Source organism: Micromys minutus, assembly GCF_963924665.1.
Source record: "Micromys minutus genome assembly, chromosome: 14".
Taxonomy (NCBI): Eukaryota; Metazoa; Chordata; class Mammalia; order Rodentia; family Muridae; genus Micromys; species Micromys minutus.
The window spans coordinates 4,262,297-4,277,355 of NC_137983.1; the positions used below are offsets into that span (position 1 = coordinate 4,262,297).

The window sequence follows — 15,059 nt, forward strand, 5'->3', positions numbered from 1 at the left end:
AGAGGAGACTCGTCTACAGTCACTGGTGGTGCCAACTTTTATAATCATCGTAGCCTGTTGTATGCCAGTTCCTCAAAGCCTACAGTCAGCCATGTGACCAGGCAATCCTACTCAGCTCCTGATATATCATTGGAATCTATGTCAGAGAGACATTTGCCTCTGTGCATTTAACTGTTGATAATAGCCCAGATAAGGAATCTCAACCTACGTGCCCATCAATGGATGGACAAGTGGATAAAGAAAAGGTATAATGTTATATTTTATATTGTAACCATGTATATGTGTCTGTCTTACTCAGCCATAAAATATGAATGGATATTTGGCATTTATAGAAACATAAATGGAGCTGGACACCATCGTTGTTGGGGAAGGGACTTAAAAGTTAGTTACAGGGAGGAGGAATAACTTCCCATGGTCTGCAGTACCTTAGCAGTATAACTCAGTTGACAATATTTAGTATTTAACAAGAGTAAAAAGGATCTTAACTGTTCCTAGTACAATGTCCAGGGAGACACTTATGCTACCAACTATGATTTAATCATACACATTGTGTCCATGTATTTTAATGTCACACTGTATCCTCAGAGTATGTATAGTAGAATGAGTAAGTTAACAGTAAAGTGTTGCAGAGAAAGAGTGGCCTTTCCACCTCTTCTTCCTCCATGTTCCCTGAGCTGTACACACATAGTCTTTAAAGCTGGGTTCCCATGATGTGTTGGTCTCTGCATGGTGGCCATATGTTCTTTTCTGTAGTGATCTCCAGAAAGTGATGTAATGTGATTTCAGTAAAAAAAAAAAAAAAAATGAAGTAGAAAATAACGGAATGAGTTGTTCCCAATGGATCATTGTTTAAGCTTAGCTTGACACTTACACTTAACTTGACACTAGTTTATCTTAGGAAAGTCTATGAGAATCTTGTCTTCCATGAAAGAAAAACAGAAAATCACCTCTCAGAAAGGTGGTCAGTAATTAGAAGTGAAACCTTCTCACTCTTCAAAGATAGCACAGTGAGAAATGAAGAAAGGGGCTTCATGCAGTTCTTTCTTTATTCAGAAAGGAGGCTAGCCATGTGTGAGTTCACATTACTGCTTTTGTTTCCTTGTCTTGCTTCCTCTATCAATAGAGTAGTTCTTTTCTCTGGTTCTCCTCCACCTCCGCTCTGCTTTGTCTTTCCTTCTGAGTAGATGACTCATGCATGACCATGCCTCTGTGCTGTGCTCCATGTGTTGACTAGCTCATAGGATTTTCTGCTGTGCTCCATGTGTTGACTAGTTCATATGATTTTCTGCTGTGCTTCATGTGTTGACTAGCTCATAGGATTTTCTGCTGTGCTCCATGTGTTGACTAGCTCATAGGATTTTCTGCTGTGCTCCATGTGTTGACTAGTTCATATGATTTTCTGCTGTGCTCCATGTGTTGACTAGCTCATAGGATTTTCTGCTGTGCTCCATGTGTTGACTAGCTCATAGGATTTTCTGCTGTGCTCCATGTGTTGACTAGCTCATATGATTGGTTGTGACTGTAGTGGAGCTGTGACATGTGTGATGAAATGCTTTCCTTCCTGCACTTTTCAGGGAAACTCTCAGTGACATGCTTCTTCCCAGTGACAGGGACTAGCCCCGTCATTTACTACGACCTTCTCTCCTTGCTTACAAATACAGTCTGTCATATCCCTTCCCTGCGTGAATGCTTCAGCTCATGGAATGGTGTCTCACTCCATGGCTTCTTGAGTCTATTTTTAAAACTGCCTATAAGTCACATATACAAGATCATGTACTCAAAGTAATCTTTCCATGATTTTAATTTTGCCACCAGAACATATTGGAGACAGCATAATAAATTTTTATAGTAAATATGGCTGTAGAACCAGTGTATCGTTGGGTTTCGTGTGGTGTGGTCTTCTTTTTGGGGACACGTAGGAATACGTGAGGCTGATGATACTTTGATTAGCAATGCCTTGACTAAGCTCTCGTGTGGCCTTCTGAGAACATGTTTAGCGTCTTCTCTTTTATTCTGAAAATCAGAACATTTATCAATTGGTAATACTTTCAATGACAAGGGCTGTTGATAGTGCCTTCTTACATACAGAAAGTTGTAGTTTGTCTTTATAAATCTGGGGCATGAGGATTTTGAGTTGGATTCAAATCATTGGACCAAAAAATAATCAGACATTTTCCTCCTGGGGGAGAGGGCTCTTTTCATTTCCCCTCAGGCCTAGCATGTTTTCCTTTTGTCTCCATACATCACATGGTAACAGCTTTAGGAATCCTATCAAATGGGGGGAAAGAGCAAGGCTTTGGAGCTAGAGGGATCCAGTGCTTGTGAGTACACATTGCTCTTGAGAGTCAGTTCCAAGCACCCGTGGTGGAATCACCTGTAACTGTAGGAATGTCTCTTGCCTCTGACCTCTGTAGGCACTGCACTTGAGTACATAGGCACACACATACATCGTTAAACTAAATCTTCTTACAAAGAGTGCAGTTATAGAACTGCTAACTTCTGCTCTAATGTTCCCTGCATTCCTTTTCTGACTACGGGTCTCTGGAGTATCAAATGCCATCCTAGGGGCTGGAGGGGCTAGGCAAGGTGCCATCTACTTTCTGTCCGTCCTCAGGGACAAGAAAGAGGAAACTGACAATAGCTATTGATTGGCCTACCAACAGTGTCTGTGAGTTCTTCCTACAATATACATTCCTATGGTCATTCCTAGAAAGAAACTGTTTACAAAGTGGATTTTGCTGTCAACCTTGCTTTGACCCAAATCAAAGTTTTTTTCCTATGCCTTCTGACTTTGAGTGTCTCTGCCCCTCTTTCCTCAGAAGTGAAAAGGAATGGTGACGTTAGGACTTCTGTATGAATTGTATGAACACCCTCAGGTTGGCATGAGGACAGTCAGTGGTTGTCATCACCAGAGCCAGTGCCATGCTCAATGCAGAAAGGTTGACCAGCCAACAGGATTCTCACTTTAAACAAAGTAGTTTGGGAATGCAGCACTTGAAGCAGATGTATATACCCTTAATCTGACTCGAAAAGTGCCTGAAAGATACATAGTCTTAACAGCATTTGCCTTCCTTTGTTTGGAAAGCCCTATGTGGTGTGCTCTTGTGCACATACAAAGCGCTGTAGGGCTTATCCAGAGTCCTCCTGTATGGCAGCAGCATGCTGAAAAGCACATTTGACTAGAATGTATCAAATCAGGAAGCTGTAATTTTCAGTATGTCTGCGCAACAGTTCTAGACACGTTATTTGGACAGAAATAGCATGTTTGGGGCTAGGATAAAATAAATGCCTCTGCAGTATTTTCAGTGATTAGAAAATAAAATATTATAGCACAGAAGAGATGGGGGAGGGGAAGAAGGGGGCTATCTGACCTTAGATGCCATTTCTTAAACAACTAGTCACAAGAGAAATGGTGTGGAATGAGAAAAGCACCAGAAAGCAATTCCATGTGCTGCGAGCCTCATCTCGTTTCCTGGTAGCCACTCTTCATACCCTTGAGACTAAGAATTGGCTGATCCTAGAAGAAAAGCAGTAGAAACCCAGAATAAATGAATTGTCTGACAGGGGACTCGTAGGTGGATTCAGCCTGCAGAGCTATCTGGTTAAGCTCCTTATGCCCAGACCCTGTTGAGCATGTGCGTTTCAGATGCATGTACTTGTATCTAGTACATTTCTTCAGAATCTATAATAAACACTAATGAAAATTCTAGATTAATTTCTGAAGTGAATAAATGAGTCAGCTGTCATCTACAGAAGTAATTTGTCAGCTTGGGATAAAGTCAAATATTAAAAAACATATTATGTTGTATATAAAAACATACTAGGTGTGCTGCAGTTGTAAACTGTACTGACCACACTTTTCTGATTTTGCCTTTAGAAAACTCGTTATGAAATTTATGTCAGCGTTCTGAAAGAAGGGGGCAAGGAGCTCCTGAGTACCGAGGGAAACGAGCCAGTAGGGCTGAAGAAGTCACATTCAAGTCCTTCCCTGAACCCAGATACATCTCCAGTCACTGCCAAGGTGAAGCGCAACGTGTCAGAGAGAAAGGACCACCGGCCGGAAACACCCGGCATTAAGCAAAAAGTTACTTAGAACCCATCTGCGGCCAGGAAGTGCTGGTCATGGAGCAAAATAGGGTTTTTCAAGATCTTTCTGGTAATCCGTGATTATATTTAAAAAAACAGTCTGTGAGTAAACGGTGCATTAGTAACCTTTTATATTGTATATTTTTGTTAGTTTCTGTACAGGTGTCTTTGCTCTTGAGTTCCTTGCTTTGATGATTTGGGCGACTTCCTAACTAATGCACCTTTTGTGAGGAGGAAAGGGTTACCAACCCTTCCTCCTTCTGCCTCCTCTAATTTGCACTTCTTCACACTTCTTTTCTGTATTCCTGATCAACTGTTGTACTTTTTTTTAGGTTTAAATTTTTAATCCATTGTGAAACACATAACTGGACAAGCTTTGTGCTTTAGTAAATCCTAGACTTTACATGTGCAATCCCGCCCAGTCACGGAGGTGAGGTTGAAAGTTCATAGTTGCTCACATAACAATGGCCGTGCTGGGAGTCAAGGCGTCCCAAGACGGGACACTTCAGCATTCATCCTGGCACCTGTTGTTGGTGCTGGGCACAGGACAAAACGGGAGCAAGAGGATGACAGGACTGGAGACCGTAGGGAGGCACAGGAGTTTGTCTCAGGTGTGCGTCCCATGCCAGCCATGCGAGGAAATTCAGAAGTGAAGTCACCTCCTTTGAAGGGAGGCTGAGGATGGGTTGATATAAAGCCACCTTTGTTGTGTCAAGGCTGGTGGCAGTCATCGGCTCTTCCAGGACTGCAGCAGTAGGACGTATGGTCTTCTGTAGGACTGTTACCTCACTCCCATGGGATCTAGACTAGGATCAAAATCATCTCTGTGATTGATAGCTTTCCATCCAGGAATAGGTTCGTTTTTACATAGATGTGCAGGCATAGATCACGTCCTGGTTGAGACGAAACAGTGTTGAAAATGAGTACCACCCCTCCCCCCTCGTTATTTTTTTCTATATCAGGACAAATAAGGAGCAGCACAGTGGCCCATTGTTCTGCAGCATCAGTGCCTGAGGATGGAGATCCGATGGTGTCCGTGCAGCTTCTTAGCTCAGTCTCATCTCCATCTCTGTAGCCGCCCTGCTGTGTCACTAGGAAGTTGCTCCTGGGATTCTTCAATCTTATTTTTCCTGTATTCAAAATGGTTTCACCTTGCAGTCAAAACAGTCCCTTTAAAATTTAAAGTGTTGAGTAGAATATGGTCTGTAGAGGAAGAGAAAGGCATAAAAGGTGAGCTTCCTCTGTGGCTGAACACTCTCTAGTTTCCAGCCTTGAAGCTGTATTCTCTGAAACTACTATCTTCCCATCAAACGATCTTCAGAATTAACAGGTTGACATTTAAATATTCTTTATCCTCATTTAATATCTTCTCTCTTTCTACTTGGTTAGTTAAAGGTACTATGACCAGAGAATCGGCTGCTCTTGCATGAATAGCATGATTCTAGTAAGTTAGAGGAAGCCTGTTAAAAACAATCCTAGTTTCTAGAGACATCTCATTAGGATGTACAGCGTTAGTCACAGGACTGAGGGTTAGCCTGTACTTCTTTCTCCTCTGTATATGCCCACCTTGCTGTGCCCAAGAACAGTAACACTTTTCTCCAATACGGTAGCTGCTTGCTTCATGGCGTTTCACCATACTATTGGAAAAACTTCCTTAAACTTCTGTCGAGTTTAAGTAAAGGCAGTGATTTAACTTATAGTTTAGAACCATGAAGCAAATATAGTAGTTCACATTGTGGTTCCGTATACCAGAACTATTTCATAGCTTCCTAGTATTTCCCAAGCAAGTTGCCTTTCTTCTAGAAGGTGAACTATCACTGTTTGCTTTTTGCCTAAGTATTTGTAATCCCTGAAGGGAAAGGTACCAAGACCTTTGTGTCTTGAGCATCATCTTTGAGCATCAGTAGCTGAAGAACAGTTAACATGTCTAAATATGTTTGTCCACAGTGTGTGTTTGTATGTATAGAATGTTTGTGTGTACTTACATAGAATATCTAATATACATTAAATGGTACCTTGCTACAGAGTTTCTGACATGGAGAATTGTCTGGAAACACCCTTAGCATTAGCTCTGCTACTGTCCCTGTTCTGGGACTCGCCAGTGTTGGTTCCAGAGCTTCTGGACATGCTTATAGATAATCAGATGACAATGGCACTTTTAAAGCTGTGGACTATTATGTCTGCATTATTTATCTTGAAAAATAACCGAAGCATTCTTTTGTGAGTCAGAATCCCAGCCTGCCCTAGAGTAATGCTGTCTATCTTTGGAGGATAGGCTAAAAATGTGTCTTCCCTGAGGCCTCTGGAAGAATGCTGCATTCTCTGATCTGATGGGACTCTGGGGGTCTGGCCCATAGCCAACCCCATTTCTCCCATAGTATTGAGTCCTATGAAATGGAAGGTGTTCCTTTGCTCAGCTGCTCTAAGCCTGTTGCCCAGTGCACGGTACGGGGAGATCTTGTCCCACTCCTTCCCATGGTACTTCATCCGGTCCCACCTATACCTACTGTCATCTCTACCTCAGTGCCCTGGAGTCCTGGAATTCCTCTCCAAATGATAAAGCATTATCTATCTTACAATAATACCTTAAAAATGATTCTAAGTATTGAAAATATCAACAAGTCATCAAAAGACTTTGATGATAGCCTCGTTGTAAAGCTGACCATTGAAGTACCTCTAGTATAAAATCTGTATGTATCTTGGCCCTCACCCCTACCTCACATGCTGGCTTCTAAAAAATATTTACCAGGGACCCAGTTTTTAAAATTCTACTCAGAATCCTTGTTTTATTGGTATATCATTAGCATTTTGGAAAATGTACTTCTAAAAGTATATATGATTTATCTAACTCTCAGCAATGTCTAAGTGATGTGTTACTTACATGTGTTTCCATTAAACCCAGTGAAACCAGCATGTGGGAGAGTCCTCTGGTAGAAATAGTTCATAGGCTACATGTAACTTCTTGAAATTGCTCTTATATGGAGCCATTTTCTCATGCAACAGTTGTGTGACATGTATGATGCTCTGTGCCCCTCCATTTTTTTTTTCCCTTCATCCTGAAGGTGAGAACTCTTTCCAAGGCAAATGTAATGTGAGGGAGTTAATTCTGGAAGAGGAAAACCTGCTGGTTGTCAAGGCCCAGCTAAGGTTGGGTTATAATCTACTTGGGAAACTGAGAACAGGAAAGTACACTGGTTCTTTTTTACCTTCTTCCTCTTTCTGATATAAAGAACAAGGATAAAAGATCATGCTCTGAAACAAGGAAGGAAGGACCGCCCTGAGATGCTCATCATCTGCCTTTTTGATTAGAAGTCAATTTTCAGTTGTCTTCCCACAGAAGAGAGAACTTAGATGAAATTAGCTGTACATGGAATTTTAATTCTTGGCTTTTTTCTTTTTTCTGTTAGTCATTAGTTAAACCTTGCTTAACATTGGGTTTCTTAGTTCTGAACATCTACATTTTTGTGATTTAGCTATTATGGATCAAAGATTTTTTTTTTCACATCAGCAGCCACCTTCCTGGTTTTAGTAGAAAATGATACCATTGTAGGTCCAATAGCCGTGTATTTACCTGGTAAAGCTCACACTAGAGCCAAAGCAGTAGCATCAGTTAAACGTAGACTGTGGTTCAAGAATGATAATGCATCTTGGGGTCTGAAATATATCTGTTCTTCTTTCAGAGCATCTGGGTCACTCAGACAGAAACAGACCAGTCAGTTTGTTTGGTAGGCAGAGGCAGACTGCTGGTGAACCAGCAGAAGTCTCATCACCCATTTGACATGTACTGTCATCATGCTATCCCCAGGACTTTATCAATCCACTTAAACTAATCCCTGACATAGTAGAGAGGTACTTTATCACTGCACTTCCTTTCGGTCCCCCTTTCCATCCCTCACACCTAACAGGACTAATGCCCGAGGTCCCTCTCATTCTGTATCTATAGTGGGCTCATTGCATGTGGAGAGAACGGCGGTAAACAGTTGACTCTGCATGGCAGTTTGCTAGCTTGTATGCAAGAGCAAGGAGCAAGGAATACAGCAAGTTCCTTATACATACAGTAGGTTTCCTTAGGCCTTGTGGACACATCCTTTGTAATGTATATGTATATCTGTTGTATTGAAGCATTTGGGGGAAATACTTGTATAGAAAGTAAATGTCAAAGGAAATGCTTTCTGTCACCTGCCAATGTTGTAATTGTGGGTATTTATAGTTGTATGTATGTATGTGCATCAATGTGTAGACTGTGTATCAGTATATAGTATATGTATGTTGAAATTATTTTTGTCTTTTAACGAGTATAATATGAAAAGACAGTTTAAAAACCTCATAGGAATGATTATATAGCACAGTTGTTGAGAGTTCATATAGTGGTATCATTTTATTAAACTTAAATTCAAATGATATTTTGATTAAATTTTTTAGTAAGACTTTACACTAGAAAATTCCATCTTTGAGCTTTGAATTAGCAGGGCAGAAATGACTTTCAACTAAATTTGTGAGTCTATTAAAGTGTAGTGTGCAATACAGTGAGAAATCTTTATAATTTGGGAAATACAGAAGAAGTTGAGGGGAAAGCTAGCCTGTGCAGTCTTAGCAACTTTAGTATTAAGAGCACTTCAAAATAAAGTTGAGCTGATAATTTAGGGCTTATTACAAAAGGTGATGCTTTGAAGCTCACGTTCTTTATTGTTGTAATTAGTCCAGCAAAACACACAGCTTTCTGAAGACTAAGAACGTACCCAGTGGACCTTTCATGTACTGGTGTATATTTTAGAGTAGATCACTCTCCTGGTGCCGCATCTTTACCCTGTTTGATATAAAAGAATATCACAGATACTGAAGTCTATCAGGGCATCCCGAGATCGGGTACTGTATTCCAGGTTTTGCAGTTGCACAAATTAACAGCTAGTATTGTACGTAAAAGGACTTTAGGAACAGGTTAGACTTTATTTAATATTTTTATACTTCAGTCTCTTTTTCCTGACTCTCCCCAAAGAAGAGCCACTGGCCTTAGTTGTTTAATGTCATTGCTTATATTACAAAGTGTAAATAGTAACTAAAGTTTTATTAACCAGCATGTTTGGTATATTTAAAGCAGCGACCGAGTGTGTTTGAGTGTGTGATGGGGTGCAGTGTCTGTTTAAACACACTGCCTCATGTCTTCATGTCTGAGTCAGAGAATTGGAAGTGTGGGCTCTGAGACTCAGCTTCCGCTCCAGGTCATAGTCCTGGATTGCCAATTACACTTGAGTTTAGTTTTTAGTAACTTCTCGGTCTCAAACTATTTTTTATAAATTATATTTCCCAATTTGGTCTTATGCGTGGTGGGCTGGCTCTGTGGATAATCAGCAGGGCTTCTGAAAGAATAGTTCCTTTAAGGAATTACTTGGGATCTGCAGAAAACAGCCTTTGATTCAGAAGCTGAGTAATAGAACTAAGGTATATTTTAGGTCATAGCTACTTGAAAAGTTTGAATTTTAATATGAAGCCATGAAAGTTGTAAAGCCAAGTAATCATTTGACATGGATAATAATATTCACACTAGAGAGTATATATGCACATTGAATTTTTATGTTGTTAAGATACTTTTTAAGCTTTAGGAATAAGAGTAATTAGACCAAATTAAAGTGAAGGGGTGAGCTGACTGTTTTCCACTTGGGGTTAGTCATGTATTATTAAATCTTCTCCTGGGAGATCCAAAACTTATTAACTTTTCTTTAGGTATTTAAGGAGAAAATCGATAAGCCTAGAATCTCATCTGCACACACACACACAGCAGAGAGAGAGAGTTTTAAGCTATACTAATGTATGGCATTAAGACACCAAGGGCCAGAGTATTCTACGGGTGATGAACAGAGGCAGTGGAGACTGTCACAGAGGTGTTTCAAGAACCAGAGGAATTGATGGAGTGCTGGCGTCTGACTCTGAGAAGGGGGAGGGACCGATGCTGTGTCCTTCTAGTGGATACCAACTTGAAGGCATTCTTGTGACCCACAGGCAGTGACTCCAGAATCCCCCACTAGTGCTCTGAAAAATCATTCCTTCCAGGGCAGTGTAAACAGAGAAGCCATATTCCCTGTGGTTTGCCTGCCCTGGCTTCTCAGCTGTAGATGAAATAGATTGCCCTGGGGTGTGCTAAACAGCTGAGCCCTTGTGCACAGTCCAAGATCTTCAGGACGGCACTAGGCAGGGGAGAGGTCAGCTCTAACTGGCCATAGTATGAAAATAAGCACTGTTGACTTCAGTTCGGAGACAGTGGTGACTGGAGAGAACTTTGGAGTTTCACTTAGTTTCCCCATCGTCTGTATCAGTCTTTGATCACACCCTCAAGTTCCAGCCTCCAGATTCAATGAAGGATCACATAGCAGGTCTGAGGCTCACTGCTCTGAGCCCTTAGCCCAGGGCAGTGGAGAGCAGGGCGATCTCCCCTCGCTACAGCTTCTCCTTGGCCTTCTTCTCCACTTGGGCTTCTGCTCAGCAGCAGGTATATTCTGGGTTCCAGGTTCCTTAGGAATCCAGCTGTCCCAGTGGCTTGACCCTGTTTAGGCAAGATATCAGTTCTGAGGGTGACCCAGTCATGAAGCAAGATAATGGGACAAGATCCGCAGTCTGAAGCAAGACTGCGTTTTGTCTTCTCAAGAAAGAGATGGGCACATTGAGTTCTGTTCAGTATCAGACGATATCTTTCCCTTTGCTTCCAGACTTCCAGAAATGGATAATGCTTTCATTTCTGTGGGAAGGGTCAAGAAACACAAAACCGCTCAGCAGTGCTTGGCTCCCTGAGAGTTGTTGAGCAAAGGCCAGCATGCCTCCCTGCCCTGGCAGTCTCTTCCACCTCGAGGTTTTGGAATTCAATTCTGGAACATTACACAAGAAATTTACACAAGAACCCGTGTTGTCAGCCTTGGTTACCGTGGGATGTACAGAAAGGTGACAGTCTATCTTTTAAGAGAAACAGGAGCTGGGCCTTAGCAGCCAATGACCAGTTTTTATCTAAATATAAACTGTGGCTCCAAATGATTGCCCATGCATAGCATTCCTTCACCTTCCAAGTTTTCTCCATCTTTTCCATATCACCACAGTTCGGTGGCATATGCCCCTGCCAATTGTGAAAGTAATTAGTGACAAATACCCCTCTCCCCTTTTCAGTGGCCAAACTGTCAGCAGACCTGGAAAAGCTAGTGTACCACACCACACACTGAAAACCTGTTCCTTATCACGCACCAGACTCAAGAAATGCCATCTCGGACGGTGGCATTCAAGGTGGTAGTCGTTTGAATGGAACAGTGATCTATGGGGACACTGTTAAAGTGTTTAAAGACTATTTTGAAAATTAAGTTTACATTTTACAACTGCTTTATTTTTATTGAGATAATTGTATATAAATATGACCCTCTTTCACTGTTATTAAAGTAATCCTAGACCTTGTAGACAAGTGGGTCAACTGATATGTATAGAAGCTGTGCTGCAGATAATACCTTTCTCTCTTGTGTATATGGTCATGAATATAGCTGTCCCTGTGTTTTTATAAGTTGAGGGTATTTTGTTGTTTTATGACAACAAAATTTATTGCATTTGAAATGGTTTTTATGTAATAGAAATCATGAGAACAGTGAAGGATTATAATATGGTATATGTAAATGTATAAAATTTAGAAAGAAATAAATACAACAGATTTCAATCATTTTGGGAGAAAGTTTTTATTTGCTTCTCTATTCGAGTTAAATAAGGACTTTAATATTAAATAGTACTACACCCTGTAACATTCATAACAAGACAGGCATGGGGGCTGGGGACATGGCTCAGTAGGTGAGAGCACCTGCTGTGCAACCATGAGAACCTTGGATGTGGACCCTACTCCTTGGTAAAATGCAGACCAGAGCCATGCATGTGCGCAGTACCCAGCGCTAATGTGGTCTGAGACAAGAAAATCACTGGGAGGTGTTGGCTGCCAGCCTAGATCTCGGATCAAGGAGAGACTCTGTCTCAAAGAAATCAAGCAGAGTATTTGACATCCTCCTCTGATGCTTATGTGTGGACAAAGGCATATACACACGCAGCCAGGCATGGCAGCACACATCTGCAAGCTGAGCATTGAAGAGGCAGAGATACACACATCTGCTCAGTGGTTAGCCACTCTAGCCAAATTGGTGAGCTTTCAGGCTCAGTGAGAGAAGAACCCTTTTAAAAAAGTAAAGTAGAAAACTGGAAGAAACACATGGAGACCTAAGAACTCCAAGATAAAAGACTTGGCCTATGAAGTTCAGTGAATTGCTGTGCACTCAGATAATTGATACTAATTAGCCTCCGTGAATGTCTATGGAGATTGATGTCAGCCCAAAGACCTAACTAGACAAGTTAAAGACCCAGCAACCTGCTGTATCAGTGGGAAGTTAGAGCAAGGGGGATGGGAGGATTCAAGAATTCCCCAGAATTCCCCTCAATTCTTGAGGCAAATTCAAGAATTGTTTGTGCTTTTCCAGTGATGGTTCATTAAAGCAAGTGGACCATGTAGTTAATCTGTCCTAAAATACAGATGCTCATCTGCAAGGCATTGCTCCTCTGTGGCTACCACGCACCTTTGTGGTCTCTAAGAAAGCCTACTGTGAAAATTGATGTCTGTTGATTTAGCGAATGAGATTCCACCTCAACTTCTGAGTGTTGGGAACAATGTTGCAGCAGGCAGTGTAGATGCTCTGAAATTATATGACTGGTTGAGACAAACAAAAGCACCTTGGCGAGGTCAAGCCTTCTATGACGTGCATCTATAGAAATAAAACATTATCGAGAAAATGGAGGGGCTGGGCCTCTGTGTCCCCAGGTTTCTGTTTCATGTCTTTGTTTGGAGGATGGAGCTCAGACACAAGTCTCTCCTTGCCTGGGTGTCTGTCCCCCTGTGACAGTTCTGTGTGTGTTGCCTTGATCACTGTGTTGGACAGCTAATAACAGCAGAACCATGGGGGCTGCAAAGATCATTTCATGAACATTCCTAAGAGGAAACTAAAACCCAGGCCTCATTAATACACCAATACACCGTACAGAGCAAGTAGAATTTCAGGTGCATCTCTACATTCATTTCTTTGCAATGTTGTTGGAAAAGACACCCGGAGGGAGAGGTGAATCACTGTCAGATCCTAAGGACATGTTAACCAAGAACAAAATTTTGTTAGGAACAAAGAAAACAACGTTTACTTGCAATTAATTGGAACTGAAACTCGGGAAAACATGGAGTCAAGCAGCCTTGAATTTTGCTTCAAGATTTAATAATATGGTGGCTATGTTTGGAATTTTAAACCACAAGGGGCTTAGAGGTTTTGGCCAGTCCTGAAAAGTTTAGCTATTTTGTTAACTAAAGTATTAGACTTGGTTTTAGTTGCTAGAAAGTGTGGGGAAGGATGACAGATGTTAAGGATGCACTAAAGGCTAGTTTACATGTAAGCATGCACATATCTGCAGCCCAGTCCAAGGGTGTTCCCACAAATCTTTCTGCAATCTGATTAACATGGCTCCCCAACGATTACTTCCTTGCTCTAATGCTACTCTATTTTGCTTCTCTTCCTTGACAGTGATAAGCATGAAGAAATATTAGAGAAGAATATGTAAAATTCTATGGCTGGGGGATAGCTGAGGCAGTAAAGCACTTGACTCACAAATAGAGAGATCTGAGTTCAAATCCTTAGAACCATGTAAGGTGTTGAATGTCCCCTAGCAGTGAGATGTACCTGATCCTGCGTTCATGGTAATGTTCCAGGAGGATTAAGGGGTATAGCTTTATTGGAGAAAGTATATCATGAGGGTGAGGAGCAGGCTTTGAGAGTAGATTGCCTCGCCCTGCTTTGAACTTTTGATGGAAATGTGACCTCTGAGCTTCCTGTTCTTGCCACTATGCCTGAGGTTGCTGGCATGCCTCCCTGCTATGCTGCACTCTTATTCCTATGGAAGCATAAGCCAAAATAAATTCATAAGTGGCTTTTGGCTGTGGTCTTTTATCACAGCATTTGGAAAGCATCTAATGAAGCCTGAAATATGTCTGTATCTGTGATCCCAGCATTGTAAAGACAGAAACAAATAGATCCCTGAAGCCCAACTGATAGCCTGTGTAACCTAATTGGCATGCTCCAATAGAACGTAGCAGGGAAGTTGACAGTGTTCTTGAAGGTAGTCACTCATCATCCATGTGTACACACATATATGTGCACTCACAGGGAAGTAGATGCACACACACACACACACACACACACACACACACACAGATGCTGGCATACGTATAGTAGTAGTTGTCTATGTTGTACGCTGGTAAACTTGAATCTCACTCTGGGCATATCTTTTCACAGATAGCAGGCAGCAATTATTAGAAGTCAGGATGCACTTCAACGAGGAAAGATTAGACATAAGTAGTAAACAATCGTGGTTTTAAGGGAGTCCACAGCATCTTTAATGAAGTACACGGGGGTAAGATGAGAAGTATCCACACTCACGCTGTCAGCGGGCATGCAGCCACTTAAACAGCACTAATTGAAGGATCCACAACAACTTGGAGATGCATCTCAGTGTCCTGCCATGAAGCTTGCCTTTGGACCCATCTGTTCAACATTTAATAATTTTGCAGAAGCTACAGGGGTGAGTTATGAAAAATGGGTATGTGATAAAGCTGAGGCAGTATGATTATACTAAATGACAGAATCGGGATTCAAAAGGAACTCATCAGGCAAAGAAGTGGGTCAGATTAACAATGCAATGTGGAAGAGCTGGACTTACTCTTGGTTTAAAAAGATAAATGCACAAGGGCAAGTAGGACTTTCATCGGATAGTGACTACACACGACAAAAACTCTCCAATTGCCAACTGCAGAAAATTCGATGAAAACTCAATGATGCCGCCACCAAAAATGTTTGGGCTGCATTTGTGAGCTTGGTTTCTAAAGCCAAGGTGAGCCTGATGTCATTGGCACCAGCGAGGATACATGGAGGAGT

At 41.5% G+C, this 15,059-nt stretch overlaps 1 protein-coding gene across 5 annotated transcripts in view; it reads left to right on the plus strand.

The window, feature by feature from the left end:
- Positions 1–4,160, plus strand: part of PSD3 (pleckstrin and Sec7 domain containing 3) — a gene marked incomplete at its 5' end in the record, with an annotated part of 409,927 nt that extends 405,767 nt beyond the window's left edge. For all 5 annotated transcript variants that reach the window (XM_080929045.1, XM_080929046.1, XM_080929047.1 and 2 more), the window contains one exon: positions 3,878–4,160. In XM_080929045.1, the coding sequence (XP_080785171.1) occupies positions 3,878–4,093 (216 nt within the window). In that variant the 3' untranslated portion in view covers positions 4,094–4,160. The remainder of the gene's footprint in view (positions 1–3,877) is intronic.
- Positions 4,161–15,059: the final 10,899 nt, after the last annotated feature.